This window comes from Hemitrygon akajei, chromosome 11 (assembly GCF_048418815.1).
Source record: "Hemitrygon akajei chromosome 11, sHemAka1.3, whole genome shotgun sequence".
Lineage (NCBI taxonomy): Eukaryota > Metazoa > Chordata > Chondrichthyes > Myliobatiformes > Dasyatidae > Hemitrygon > Hemitrygon akajei.
Genome location: NC_133134.1, coordinates 2,826,041 through 2,840,078, shown reverse-complemented (window position 1 = coordinate 2,840,078; position 14,038 = coordinate 2,826,041). Strand labels below are relative to the sequence as shown.

Sequence of the window (14,038 nt, the reverse complement as noted above, 5' to 3'; positions counted from 1 at the left end):
AGATAATGTGGCTGAAGTGTTGTTGTTTTTTCCATGTTAGGGTGCTATATAAGTGAACTTTGTTTGTGAAACCATACGAAACAGATCAGCTGAGGCCAGGTGAGTAGCACTCAAAGCTCAGAGTAAATTTATTATCAAAGTACATTTTTGTCACAGTATACAACCCTGAGATTTATTTTCTTGCAGGCATTCATAGTAAATCCAAGAAACATAATAGAATCAATGAAAGACTGCACCCAAGACAGACGAATAACCAATGTTCAAAAGACGACGGACTCTACTAATACAAAGAAAAAATTAAATAATAATAATAAATAAATAAGCAATAAATATCAAGATCATGAGATTAACATGAGCCCTTAGGTTGCAGAACACTTCAGCAATGGGCAAGTGAAGTTCAGGAGCCTGATGGTTGAGGGGTAATAACTGTTCCTGAACCTGGTGGTGTGAGTCCTGAGGCTCCTGTACCTTCTTCCTGACGGCAGTAGTGAGAAGAGAGCATGTGCTGGATGGTAGGGGTCCTTGATGATGGATGCTCATTTTCCATGACAGCGCACCATGTAGATATGCTTAACAGTGAGGAGGGTTTTCTACTACTTTTCATAGGATTTTCTGTTCAAAAGCATTGGTGTTTCCATATCAGGCTGTGATATGACTAGTCAATATACTCTCCACCACACATCTATATAAGTTTATCAAAGATTTAGTTGCCACGCCTAATCTTTGCAAACTTCTAAGGAAGTAGAAGTCAGGATGCCAGCCGGTGGTGTAGTGGCATCGGCACCGGACTTTGAGGTGAGTGGTCCCAGGATCGAATCCATCTGGCTCCTTGCAGATCAGATGCAGCACAAAAAAGCACAATAAATATAAATACACAAGATAGCTTATGTACAGAGATTGATTGTATGTCCGTAAAGTGACCCGAGGCACGCAAGTGTCTGTACTTAAGGTGACTCTGACAGGAAATGATAAAGTGGTGGTGGTTGGGGGTGTGGAGGGGTGGGTTTGTGGGTGGGGGTGTTGATCAGCCTCACTGTTTGGGGAAAATAACTTTTTGAGTCTGGTGGACTTGGTGTGGTTGAAAAGATGGTTAAGACTTATTCCTTGGAACATAAGATTGATAGAGGTCTGAGGTTGGGTGGGACTACGACTAGAGATCATGTGTTAAGGGTGAAAGGTGACAACTTTAAGGGGATTATGAGGAGAAACTTCTTTATTCAGAGGGTCATGAGAGTGTGGAATGAGGTACCTGCACAAGTAATGCATGTGAGCTTGATTTCAATGTTTAAGAGAAGTGAGGGGAGGTACATGAGGATATGGAAGGCTATGGTCCCAGTGCTGATCAATGGGAGTAGGCAGGTTAAATGGCTTGACTTGGACTAGATGGGCCGAAGAGCCTGTTTCTGTGCTGTACTTTTCTATGGCTCTACGACACTGCTCGTAGAGGGCAAGATCGCTATATTTTAACTGTCCTGTCACATTCAACCAAGCATGCAGGTATATCCCCAGTCTTCTTTGTACTCTGTGCCCAGAGTTTCCATTGCCTCATCCCATTCAATGTATGAAAATGCAACACTTCACTTTCTTCAGCATTAAATTTCACCTGCCATCATGATGAAAACAAGCTCAAAACAAACCCAAGCTTGCAACCCCAAACCTCAAATTCACCTTCTTGCCAGAATTCCCTTCATTGCTTTCATATCCATCAGTCTTAAATATATTTCATGGTTAAGTATCCACTGTTATTTGTGCTATAAAACTCTGTACATTCGCAATCTTCGAGGAGAAATGTATCTTTATTTCAATTCTACATGACAAATTTCCTGATCTATAGACGCTCTCCTCGGTTCTAGAATCTCCCAACTGAAGAAACACTTTCTCAGCATCCAGGTCAAGTACCCAGCAACCCAAGTGTGAACTGAAATCCAGACTACAAATCTTCTGGTTGGTCCCAAAGCCAAATGAGACACATTTCTTGATTAACTTCTCCCCTTGTAAAATCAGTCATAAGAAGCCTGGATGTTATCCTTGATTTGAATTTGAATTTTAAATCCCACATAAAGAAAGTGACCAAAGCAGCATTTCTACAGTTAGAAGTATTTCAAAAGTACATCCATTTCTTTTATGTAATGATGCTGAAAAACTAATTAATGCCTTTATATCAAATAGACTAGATAATTGCAATGCATTTTTTACAGGCCTCCCAAAACAAACTTCAACTCATTCATGACACTGCTGCTAGACTTTTAACTAAAACCAGGATGAGGGGACATATCACTCTTGTCCTAGCTACTCTTAAAGTTCTCTTGCTTGTTTTTAAAGTTCTTAATGGTCTGGGACCAGAGATTATCACAGAATTGTTTTTGTTTTATAATTCTGTTCAAACTCTCAGGTCTTCTTCCAATGTCTCTTAAATTTAAACAGTCTTCCTCAAAAGATAATTTGCAGGTCAGCTGTTTTGAACAATACTCCTAAACTGTGGAATTCAATATCTAAAACTATAAGGCATGCAGACTCAGCTGACACTAAATTTTAAACACCAGCTCAAAACCTGTTTATTTAACCTTGTTTTCAATTAATATCTTCTTGTATTTTATTTTAATGTTTGCACTTTATCCCATTGTAAAACACTTTGAACTACATTGTCTGTATGAAAAGTGCTCTATAAATAAGTTATTTATTGAATTATTGTTTAAGTCAGATGTATCTCCCAAAGAAAAGAGTTGTGAATTAGAGAATCCACCCAGGAGCATGGGAAGGAACTGAATGGCTTCCAATGTAATTGTAGAGTTGTAGGGCAAGAGAATGTCTTTCTGGAAAAATCTCCAGAAGGTAGGATGTCAGGGAAGAGCTGCCAGTCACTGGGAACCACACTTGTACGTTGATGCTGCCCAACTTATTGAGAATTGAGACTAAAGAGACAGAGATTGGCTTTATTTGTCACACGTACATCAAAACAGACAGTGAAATGTGTCGTTTGCGTCAAATCAAATAGTGAGGATTATGTTGGGCAAGTGTCACCATGCTTCCAGCACCAACACAGCAGCCCACAACTCACTAACCCTAACTGGTACGTCTTTGGGATGTGGGAGGAAACCAGAGCACCCAGGGGAGACCCATGCAGTGACAGCGAATGTAAAAACTCCTCATGGACAGCAGCTTGTGGCTTGGTTTCAGCATTTTCCTTTTGAGTAGTTGACCCTGTCCCTTTTTACTCGTAGTGCGGAGATCTCCTGGTTCATTCCTGGGCAAAAGGTGCTGATAAAGAAAGTCTCTTTATCAACTAATGGGTAAAGTTACCTCAGCTCCAATGCACAAAAGGTTTAAAACCATAATGAGGTAGATTGTGAGGTCAAGGATCCATTTTATTGGACTAGGGAACTGTTGAGGAACAGCTGTCCTTCAGCCTGGTGGTACATGCTTTCGGGTCTGAGTAACTTCTGCTCAGTGGGGGGGGGGGGGTGGAGAAGGGAAAATGTTCAGGGTGGGTGGGAGTCTTTGACTTGGTTTCTTTATTTTACACTTTGAGTGATGTTGGATGCAGATGATTGAGACAAGATACCAGTGCAGTACGTGGTTTAATGGGTGGCTCCAGATGGCACCAATGTCTGTCGAATAAAATGGGCAATTGTGTTTCTTTTTTATAAAAAATGTGTAAAATTTATCCTACAAACACGAGGAAATCTGCAGATGCTGGAAATTCAAACAACAACACACACAAAATGCTGGTGGAACACAGCGGGCCAGGCAGCATCGATAGGGAGAAGCGCTGTCGACGTTTTGGGCCGAGACCCTTCGTCAGGACTAACCGAAAGGAAAGATAGTAAGAGATTTGAAAGTAGTGGGGGCAGGGGGAAATGCGAAATGATAGGAGAAGACCGGAGGAGGGTGGGATGAAGCTAAGAGCTGGAAAGGTGATTGGCGAAAGTGATACAGAGCTGGAGAAGGGAAAGGATGATGGGACGGGAGGCCTCAGGAGAAAGAAAGGAGGGGGGGAAGCACCAGAGGGAGATGGAGAACAGGCAAACAACTAAATATGTCAGGGATGGGGTAAGAAGGGGCATTAACGGAAGTTAGAGAAGTCAATGTTCATGCCATCAGGTTGGAGGCTACCCAGCCGGTATATAAGGTGTTGTTCCTCCAACCTGAGTTTGGATTCATTTTGACAATAGAGGAGGCCATGGATAGACATATCAGAATGGGAATGGGATGTGGAATTAAAATGTGTGGCCTCTGGGAGATCTGCTTTTTCTGGCGGACCGAGCGTAGGTGCTCCACGAAACAGTCTCCCAGTCTGCGTCGGGTCTCACCAATATATAAAAGGCCACACCAGGAGCACCGGACGCAGTATACTACACCAGCCGACTCACAGGTGAAGTGTCGCCTCACCTGGAAGGACTGTCTGGGGCCCTGAATGGTGGTGAGGGAGGAAGTGTAAGGGCAGGTGTAGCACTTGTTCCGTTTACAAGGATAAGTGCCAGGAGGGAGATTGGTGGGAAGGGATGGAGGGGACGAGTGGACAAGGGAGTTGCGTAGGGAGCGATCCCTGTGAAAAGCAGAAAGGGGGGAGGGAAAAATGTGTTTGGTAGTGGGATCCTGTTGGAGGTGGCGGAAGTTACGGAGAATTATATGTTGGACCTGGAGGCTGGTGGGGTGGTAGGTAAGGACAAGGGGAACCCTATCCCAAGTGGGGTGGCGGGTGGATGGGGTGAGGGCAGATGTGCGGGAAATGGGAGAGATGTGTTTGAAGAGCAGAGTTGATGGTGGACAAAAGGAAGCCCCTTTGTTTAAAAAAGGAAGACATCTCCTTTGTCCTGGAATGAAAAGCCTCATCCTGAGAGCAGATGCGGCGGAGACAGAGGAATTGTGAGAAGGGGATAGCCTTTTTGCAAGAGACAGGGTGGGAAGAGGAATAGACCAGGTAGCTGTGAGAGTCTGTAGGCTTATTGTAGATATCAGTAGATAGGCCGTCCCCAGAGATGGAGACAGAAAGATCAAGAAAGGGGAGGGAGGTGTCGGAAATGGACCAGGTAAATTTGAGGGCAGGGTGAAAGTTGGAGGCAAAATTAATGAAGTCGACAAGCTCAGCATGCGTGCAAGAGGCAGCGCCAATGCAGTCGTCGATGTAGAGAAGGAAAGGAGGGAGATGGATACTGGTTAAGCCTTGGAACATGGACTGTTCCACAAAGCCAACAAAAAGGCAGGCATAACTGGGACCAATACGGGTGCCCATGGCTACACCCTTGGTTTGGAGGAAGTGGGAGGAGCCAAAGGAGAAATTATTGAGAGTAAGAACTAATTCCGCTAGACGGAGGAGAGTGGTGGTAGAGGGGAATTGGTTAGGTCTGGAATCCAAAAAAAACTGAAGAGCTTCGAGACCATCTCGGTGGGGGATGGAGGTATATAGGGACTGGACGTCCATGGTGAAAATAAGACGGTGGGGGCCAGGGAACTTAAAATCATTGAAAAAATTCAAAGCATGAGAAGTGTCACGAACATAGGTGGGAAATTTATCCTAATTAGTTTTTCTTGTGAATGCTGCTTATATGCCTGGGTGGCTGTTGCAAGTTTCCTTAGGGTTGTCATAGCCCAGGGTAGTGGGGAGAGCCTCCCACCACATATTAAATGCTCCCAATGGCGTGCATCTCAAATAGCCTCTGACAACCAAATCCACCTCCTGGCCTTCGCAAGTGGTTTATGTACTAAGCCCAGTGGAACCACTTCTTCTGACAGGTGAAGGGGAAAAAGTGGGTTATTGGCGCCTTAAAACCGGTCGCTTGGGGCAGATGGGGCTCATCGGTCATGGTTGATAACTTAGCTAGGAGAAGGAAAATTCTGATCTCAAACCTTGGCTGTTTTGCGGTTATACCCATTCATGAGGAAGGCTTTGAGAGTAAACTCTGAGGAAAAATCCAGGGTTGGCAGTCCTATGTTGAGTTCAACACTGACTGGCAACTCCTGTGATGCCGAACTGTATCAGTCTCTGACTGGCAATTCCTGTGATGCCGAACTGTATCAGTCTCTGACTGGCAATTCCTGTGATGCCGAACTGTATCAGTCTCTGACTGGCAACTCCTGTGATGCCGAACTGTATCAGTCTCTGACTGGCAACTCCTGTGATGCCGAACTGTATCAGTCTCTGACTGGCAATTCCTGTGATGCCGAACTGTATCAGTCTCTGACTGGCAACTCCTGCGATGCCGAACTGTATCAGTCTCTGACTGGCAACTCCTGCGATGCCGAACTGTATCAGTCTCTGACTGGCAACTCCTGCGATGCCGAACTGTATCAGTCTCTGACTGGCAACTCCTGCGATGCCGAACTGTATCAGTCTCTGACTGGCAACTCCTGCGATGCCGAACTGTATCAGTCTCTGACTGGCAACTCCTGCGATGCCGAACTGTATCAGTCTCTGACTGGCAACTCCTGCGATGCCGAACTGTATCAGTCTCTGACTGGCAACTCCTGTGATGCCGAACTGTATCAGTCTCTGACTGGCAACTCCTGTGATGCCGAACTGTATCAGTCTCTGACTGGCAACTCCTGCGATGCCGAACTGTATCAGTCTCTGACTGGCAACTCCTGTGATGCCGAACTGTATCAGTCTCTGACTGGCAACTCCTGTGATGCCGAACTGTATGAGTCTCTGACTGGCAACTCCTGTGATGCCGAACTGTATCAGTCTCTGACTGGCAACTCCTGTGATGCCGAACTGTATGAGTCTCTGACTGGCAACTCCTGTGATGCCGAACTGTATCAGTCTCTGACTGGCAACTCCTGTGATGCCGAACTGTATCAGTCTCTGACTGGCAACTCCTGTGATGCTGAACTGTATCAGTCTCTGACTGGCAACTCCTGTGATGCCGAACTGTATCAGTCTCTGACTGGCAACTCCTGTGATGCCGAACTGTATCAGTCTCTGACTGGCAACTCCTGCGATGCCGAACTGTATCAGTCTCTGACTGGCAACTCCTGTGATGCCGAACTGTATCAGTCTCTGACTGGCAACTCCTGTGATGCCGAACTGTATCAGTCTCTGCTGTTCCTTTGGGTTCATCAGCTGCGTGAAAAGGGGAGCCGGCTACATGGGCAACAGCCTACTTTCCATATTAAGACGTACAAACAAGCTGGATCATTTCAACGGATGCTGCCCGACCTGCTGAGTTGATCCAGCTTGTTTGTACGTCTTGATTTAACCACAGCATCTGCAATGTACTTTGTGTTTACTCTCCATATCGCACTGCCCTGGCTTGTGTATCATGTAGCTAGCTGGGACGCAACATCCATGGTCAACCCTGAAATTGGAGAGCCTCTCTCAGATGCTAATGGATGTTGATGGCAATAATATCCAGGCCTCCCAACAGTGGCTGGGAGGTGGACCGCAGATTATAATGGGAATAGAAAAGACTTGTCAAAAGGGCAATGTTATGGTAGTCATGGGAGACTAACATGCAGGTTGATTGGGAAAATCAAGTTGGGAATGGATCTCGAGAGTGAGTTTGTTGAATGCCTAAGAGATGGCTTTTTAGAGCAGTTTGTTGTTGAGCCTACTAGGGGATCAGCAATTCTGGGTTGTGTGTTATGTAATGAACCAGAGGTGCTTAGGGAGCTTAAGGTAAAAGAACCCTTAGGAGCCTGTGATCACAATATAATTGAGTTCAACTTGAAATTTGATAGGGAGAAAGTAAAGTCTGATGTAGCAGTATTTCAGTGGAGTAAGGGAAATTACCGTGGTATGAGAGGAGTTGGCCAAAGTAAATTGGAAGGAAATGCTGGCAGGGATGACAGCAGAGCAGCAATGGTGTGAGTTTCCGGGAAAAATGAAAAAGGTGCAGGACATGTGTTTTTCAAATGAAGAAATACTCAAATAGTAAAATAGTACAACTGTGACTGACAGGGGAAGTCAAAGCTGTTGAAGAGCAAAAGAAAGCAAAAATTAGTGGGAAGATAGAGGATTGCAAAGTTTTAAAAACCTAAAGAGAGTAAGTAAAAAATCATTAGAAGGGAAAAGATGAAATATGAAAGCAAGCTAGCAAACAATATGAAAGTGGATAGTAAAAGTTTTTTCAAGTGTATTAAAAATAGAAGAGAAATGAGAGTGGATATAGGAGAAATAATAACAGGGGACAAGGAGATGGCAGATGAGCTAAATGAGTATTTTGCATCAGTCTTCACTGTGGAAGACACTATCAATATGTCAGATGTTGTAGTGTGTGAAGGATGAGAAGTGGGTGCAGTTACTGTTTCAAGAGAGAAGGTGCTCAAAAAGCAGAAAGACCTAAAGGTACATAAGTCACCCAGACCAGAAGAACTGCACCCTAGGGTTCTGAAAGAGGTGGCATTAGAGATTGTGGTGGCATTAGAAATTATCTTTCAAAAATCATTGGACTCTGTCATGGTGCCAGAGGACTGGAAAATTGCAAATGTCACTCCACTCTTTAAGAAAGATTGATTCCTGGGATGGCAGGACTTTCATATGAAGAAAGACTGGATCAACCAGGCTTATACTCACTGAAATTTAGAAGATTGAGGGGGGATCTTATTGAAACATATAAAATTCATGTTTCCGATGTTGGGAGAGTCCAGAACGAGGGATCACAGTTTAATGATAAAGGGGAAGCCTTTTAGGACCGAGATGAGGAAAAACTTCTTCACACAGAGAGTGGTGAATCTGTGGAATTCTCTGCCACAGGAAACAGTTGAGGCCAATAAATTGGCTATATTTAAGAGGGAGTTAGATATGACCCTTGTGGCTAAAGGGATCGGGGGTATGGAGAGAAAGCAGGTACAGGGTTCTGAATTGGATGATCAGCCATGATCATACTGAATAGTGGTGCAGGCTCAAAGGGCCGAATGGCCTACTCCTGCACCTATTTTCTATGTTTCTATGTTTTCTATGAAAGGAGGAAGGCAGCAGAGAGGAAATTATTGACCAATTAACCTAACCTCAGTGGTTGGAAAGATGTTGGAGTCAGTTGTTAAGGATGAGGTGATTGAGTACTTGGTGACACAGGACAAAATAGGACAAAGTCAGTGTGGGGTTTCCTTCAGGGAAAATCTTGCCTGATGAACCCGTTGAAATTCTGTGAGGAGATTACAAATAGGATAGATAAAGAGGACACAGTTGATGTTGTATATTTGGACTTTCAGAAGGCCTTTGACAAGGTGCCACACATGAGGAGATTACAAAGTTAAGAGCCCATGGTATTAGAGGAAAATTACTTACATGGTGAGAAATTACTTATTGGCTGATTGGTAGGAGGCAGCGAGTGGGAATAAAAGAATCCTTTACTGGTTGGCTTCCAGTGACTAGTGGTGTTTTGCAGGACCATTTCTGTTTATGCTGTATATCAATGACTTCGATAATGGAATAGATGACTTTGTTGCCAAGTTTGCAGATGATACGAAGATTGGTAGAGGGGCAGGTAGTGTTGAGGAAACAGGTAGGATGCAGAAAGACTTAGATTAGGAGAATGGGCAAGAAAATGGCAAATAAAATACAATGTTGGAAAATGCATGGTCATGCACTTTGGTAGTAAAAATATATGTGTGGACTATTTTCTAAATGAGGAGAAAATACAAAAATCTGAGATGCAAAGAGACTTGGGAGTCCTTGTGCAGAACATCCTAAGGAGTAACTTGCAGGTTGAGTCGGTGGTGAGGAAGGCAAATGCTATATTAGCATTTGTTTCAAGAGGTCTAGAATACAAGAGCAAGGATGTGATGCTGAGGCTCTATAAGGCACTGGTGAGGCCTCACCTTGAGTATTGTGAACAGTTTTGGGCCCCTCATCTTAGAAAAGATGTGCTGGAATTGGAGATATTCCAGAGGAGGTTCACAAGGATGATTCCAGGAATGAAAGGGTTATCATACGAGGAACGTTTGATAGCTCTGGGTCTGTACTCACTGGAATTCAGAAGGATGAGGGGGATCTCATTGAAACCTTTCAAATGTTGAAAGGACTAGACCGAGTAGATGTGGAAAGTATGTTTCCCATTGTGGGAAAGTCTAGGACAAGAGGGCACAGCCTCAGGACAGAAGGATGCCCTTTCAAAACAGAGATGTGGAGAAATTTCTTTAGCCAAAGGGTGGTGAATCTGTGGAATTTGTTGCAGCTATGGACGCCAGGTCGTTGGATAGCTTCTTGATTGGACATGGCATCAATGGTTATGGGAGAAACCTGGAAACTGAGGTTGAAGAGAAGAAAAAAGAATCAGCCATGATTGAATGGCGGAGCAGACTCGATGGGCCAGATGGCCTAATTCTGCTCCTATGTCTTATGCTGCTACTATGCTTTTAATTGACCATGTGCATACACGTATTTGTGAATATGACAATAAACTTGACTTTGATATCTTGGAATCCCCGCTGAATCCATCTGCGACTTTCTCTTTGGAGATCATAACTTTTGTAATCTTTGCAGTGCTAGCCTCTTTCATCGCATTCTTTGAACGTGGTTGTCCCGAGGTCAGGAACGAATGGTGGAACCGCACGCGGTCCGGTAACCAAGCCGCGGGCTGGTAGCAACGCGCATGCTCATTTCCAGCCGCTGGCCGCGCATGCGGCACACGGTTGCTATGCAGCGTCTCCAGGGCCGCGCGGGCGCGCTGGGAGGCAGATTACGTCATTGCGAGCCGAGCGATTGTAGTGCCGAGCTGCCGGGGATCCGAGGCCCGCGAGTGGAGGGAGAGGCCGGGGTCTGGGGTCCGCAAGTGGAGGGAGAGGCCGGGGTCTGGGGTCCGCAAGTGAAGGGAGAGGCCGGGGTCCGGGGCCTGCGAGTGAAGGGAGAGGCCGGGGTCTGGAGCCCGCAACAACGGGCTTCAGAGCCGGGGGCGAACCAGAATCCCGGGTCCCTTGTGAGGGGCGGGTGGAGACCGTGAGCCCAGGGCCCGGAGTGAGGGGCGTGTGGAGACCGAGCTGAACTGAGCCCGGGCACCGGCGCCCACATGGAGCGGCCCGATCCCCAGTGATCGGGATCGAGGCGGCGCCGCGTCGGGCATGGAACTTGACCCCCGGCCGGAGGGGGTCGGGAGCCCGCGGTTGGTGTTCCAGCCTTCCGGGGCTGAGGAGGATGAGAGCCCCGGCAAAGCGTTCCAGCCTCCCGGGCCTGAAGAGGGTGAGAGCCCCGGCATAGGGTTCCAGCCCCCTGGGCCCGAGGAGAGCGAGATTCCCGGGATAGTATTCAAGCTATCCGGGCCTGAGGAGAATGAGAGCCCCACGATAGTGTTCCAGACCCCCGGGCTTGATGAAGACGAATCGGGAGAATACGAGAGGCTGCGGGTGGTGTTTGACATGTTTGACCTGGCCGGGGAAGGACTAATTCGGCTGGAGGATTTCTGCCAGATCGCCAGTAGCTACGGAGCAGAGCAGGTAGGACAGCTGGCCGGGATGGGCATATGGGGGAGATTCTACTTGTGTCATGGAAGAAATCACCTTCAGCGTAGGGAGGGAGGGAGGGATGGATGAAAAGCTCGAATCCGCGCATCCAGATCAAATCTAACGGCTTTTGAAGGGCAAAGACATCCAGAGTGCCAGCAAATTGAGATCAACGACACGTTCATAAGGAGCTGTAAAATATGTTTATCTTGTCTTCCAGCGAGTTATTTAGGTCATTGTTGCATAATCTTGGTAAACAAAATTATCTAATTTTGGACGGGAGGTGGTGAATGTTTTTCTTCAATGCAACCTTATGTTAGGACCTTTTGATGTAACTATGTTTTCTAGAAAAACAGTCTTTATTTTTGTGTCCGGGTTCTGAGTTGTCACGGGATACATCTGCGAGGATATTTTCGCCAGCTTCACCGTCACTGTGTCTCGGAATCGGGTTAAATATCATTGGTATATGTCGTGAAATTTGTTGTTTTGCGGCAGCAGTACATTGCAATATATTACCAAAAAAAACTAAATTAAAGTGTGTGTGTGTATATATATAAATAAAATGTAATAAATAGACTGAAACAAATGGTGTTCGTGGGTTCATTGTCCGTTCAGAAATCTGATGGAGGGGGGAAGCAGCTGTGCTTAAAACGTTGAGTTTGTGTCTTTAGGCTCCTCCAGCTCCTCCCTGATGGTAGTAATGAGAAACCTGGTGATCAGCACTAGAGGCTCTGCAGATAAACGAGGCATCTTAGACCATTTTTGATTGATCTATCTGGAAACTTGAGCTTGGTGGTAAAGATTCTATTTCATGCCCTCTTTTCATTACTACCATCACCATTACTTCCCCTTTGCCATCGGATTTCTGAATGGACAATGAACCCTTGAGCACGGCTTCACTATATTTTCTCTCATTGCGCTTCTTATTTAATTTAACTTTTTATCTACTTGTATTTGTTAGTTGATTATTCTTATGTGCTGCTACCACAAAACAACAAATTTCATGACATATGCCAGTGATATTAATTCTGGTTCCCTGGAACAGGAGCGATGTTCAATCTGTCTGTGGCTCTGCTGACCACATTCCTGAGGCCACAGTCTCATTGTTAACGGGTTGCTGGTTAATTTAGCATGGTGCAGGAGTGCATCAGAGCGCAAGCATTGCTGTGGGTGGAGTGGCAGCTGCAAACTTCACACTTTTTAAAAATGGAAATTGGTGTTGTTATGTGTTAGGAAAGCATGATTAATTGTTCTACCTACTTGTTGAAGTCAATTTTTTGTTCGTAGCTTTTTGATTATCACCAGGGGAGCATTTTTCTTTGCTGGTTGTTGGTTTGAGAGATGGGTCTCTGTAGATTACCTGGATAGTGGATGGTTAGCGTAGAAGCGCCTGTTTAAAACCATCAACACAGGAGTAGAGTTAGGCCATTCAGGTCATCAAGTGTGATCTGCCTTCTCCCTGTAACCTTTGGCGTCCTGACTAATCAGAAACCTATTGACCTCGGCTTTAAATATACCTAGTACTTTGGTCTCCACAGCTGTCTGTGGCAATGAATTCCACAGGTTTAACACCCTCGGCTAAAGAAAGTCGTCTTCATCTCTGGTCTAAATAGACATTCCTCTATTCTGAGGCTGTGCCCGTTGGTTCCAGACTCCCCCACTATACAGAACATCCTCTCCAATCCATTCTAACTAGGCTTTTCATATTCAATAGGTTTCAATGAGATCACCCCTTAAACTGCAGTGAGTACAGGCCCAGACCCATCAAATACCCCTCATACGTTAACCCTTTCATTCTTAGAAACATTTTCATGTATGTTCTCTGGACCCTCTCCAATGTCAGCACATTCATTCTTAGATAAGTGATCAGAAACTGCTCACAGTATCACATGAGCAGTCTGACCAATGCCTTATAAAGCTTCAGCAGTTTGTGTTATGTGCATGTGGGTTAACCTCTTGAAATCCATTTTGTTTATCCATGTTGTTTATCAATTCTGTAAAAGCAGAAACTACGGTAGTTGCTCAATTTGGAAACTTGGGTTTAAATCTGCAGTGTGAGATTGCACACATCTTTGGTGTGCTCTGATGAACCATATCTCTTAGATATAATTCAAGATTGTTTAATGTCATTTAGTGTTGGAGGTGTTGATCAGCCTTACTGCTTGGGGGAGGTAATGGTTTTTGAGTCTGGTGGTCCTGGCGTGATGTTACGTAGCCTTCTCCCTGTTGGGAGTGGGACAGACAGTCCTTGAGGAGGGTGGGTTGGATCCTTCATGCTGTTACTGGCCCTTTTCTGGTACCTTTAATAGCATTTGGCTGCTTGAGTCGGCTGTGTCAGCAGTGGCTTGTTGTTCTCTGGATGCCTCAGTGAAGCTTTTGTCGATGTGAAAGATGCTGCCTCTAGGAGCAGCTCTAGAAATTTTAAATCTCACATTGAGAATTAAATTTGCTAGATGTGGGGGTGGTGTTGAAGAAGAGCCTGGAGGATTTTAAATGATACTCAGCGGATGAGGAGGTTTAATGAAAACACAGTATTTAAAAGATAATGCATAGTCCCCACTAACCCACACCCCCACCACCACTACTTTATCATTTCCTGTCAGTCACCTTGTGTACGGATACTCCTGTGTCTAGTGTCATTTATGGACGTACAATCAATCTA

At 45.2% G+C, this 14,038-nt stretch overlaps 1 protein-coding gene across 1 annotated transcript in view; it reads left to right on the top strand.

The window, feature by feature from the left end:
* Positions 1-10,628: 10,628 nt before the first annotated feature.
* Positions 10,629-14,038, top strand: part of rab11fip3 (RAB11 family interacting protein 3 (class II)) — a 193,720-nt gene continuing 190,310 nt past the window's right edge. The window contains exon 1 of the mRNA XM_073060029.1: positions 10,629-11,370. Within this exon, the coding sequence (XP_072916130.1) occupies positions 10,999-11,370 (372 nt within the window). The 5' untranslated portion in view covers positions 10,629-10,998. The remainder of the gene's footprint in view (positions 11,371-14,038) is intronic.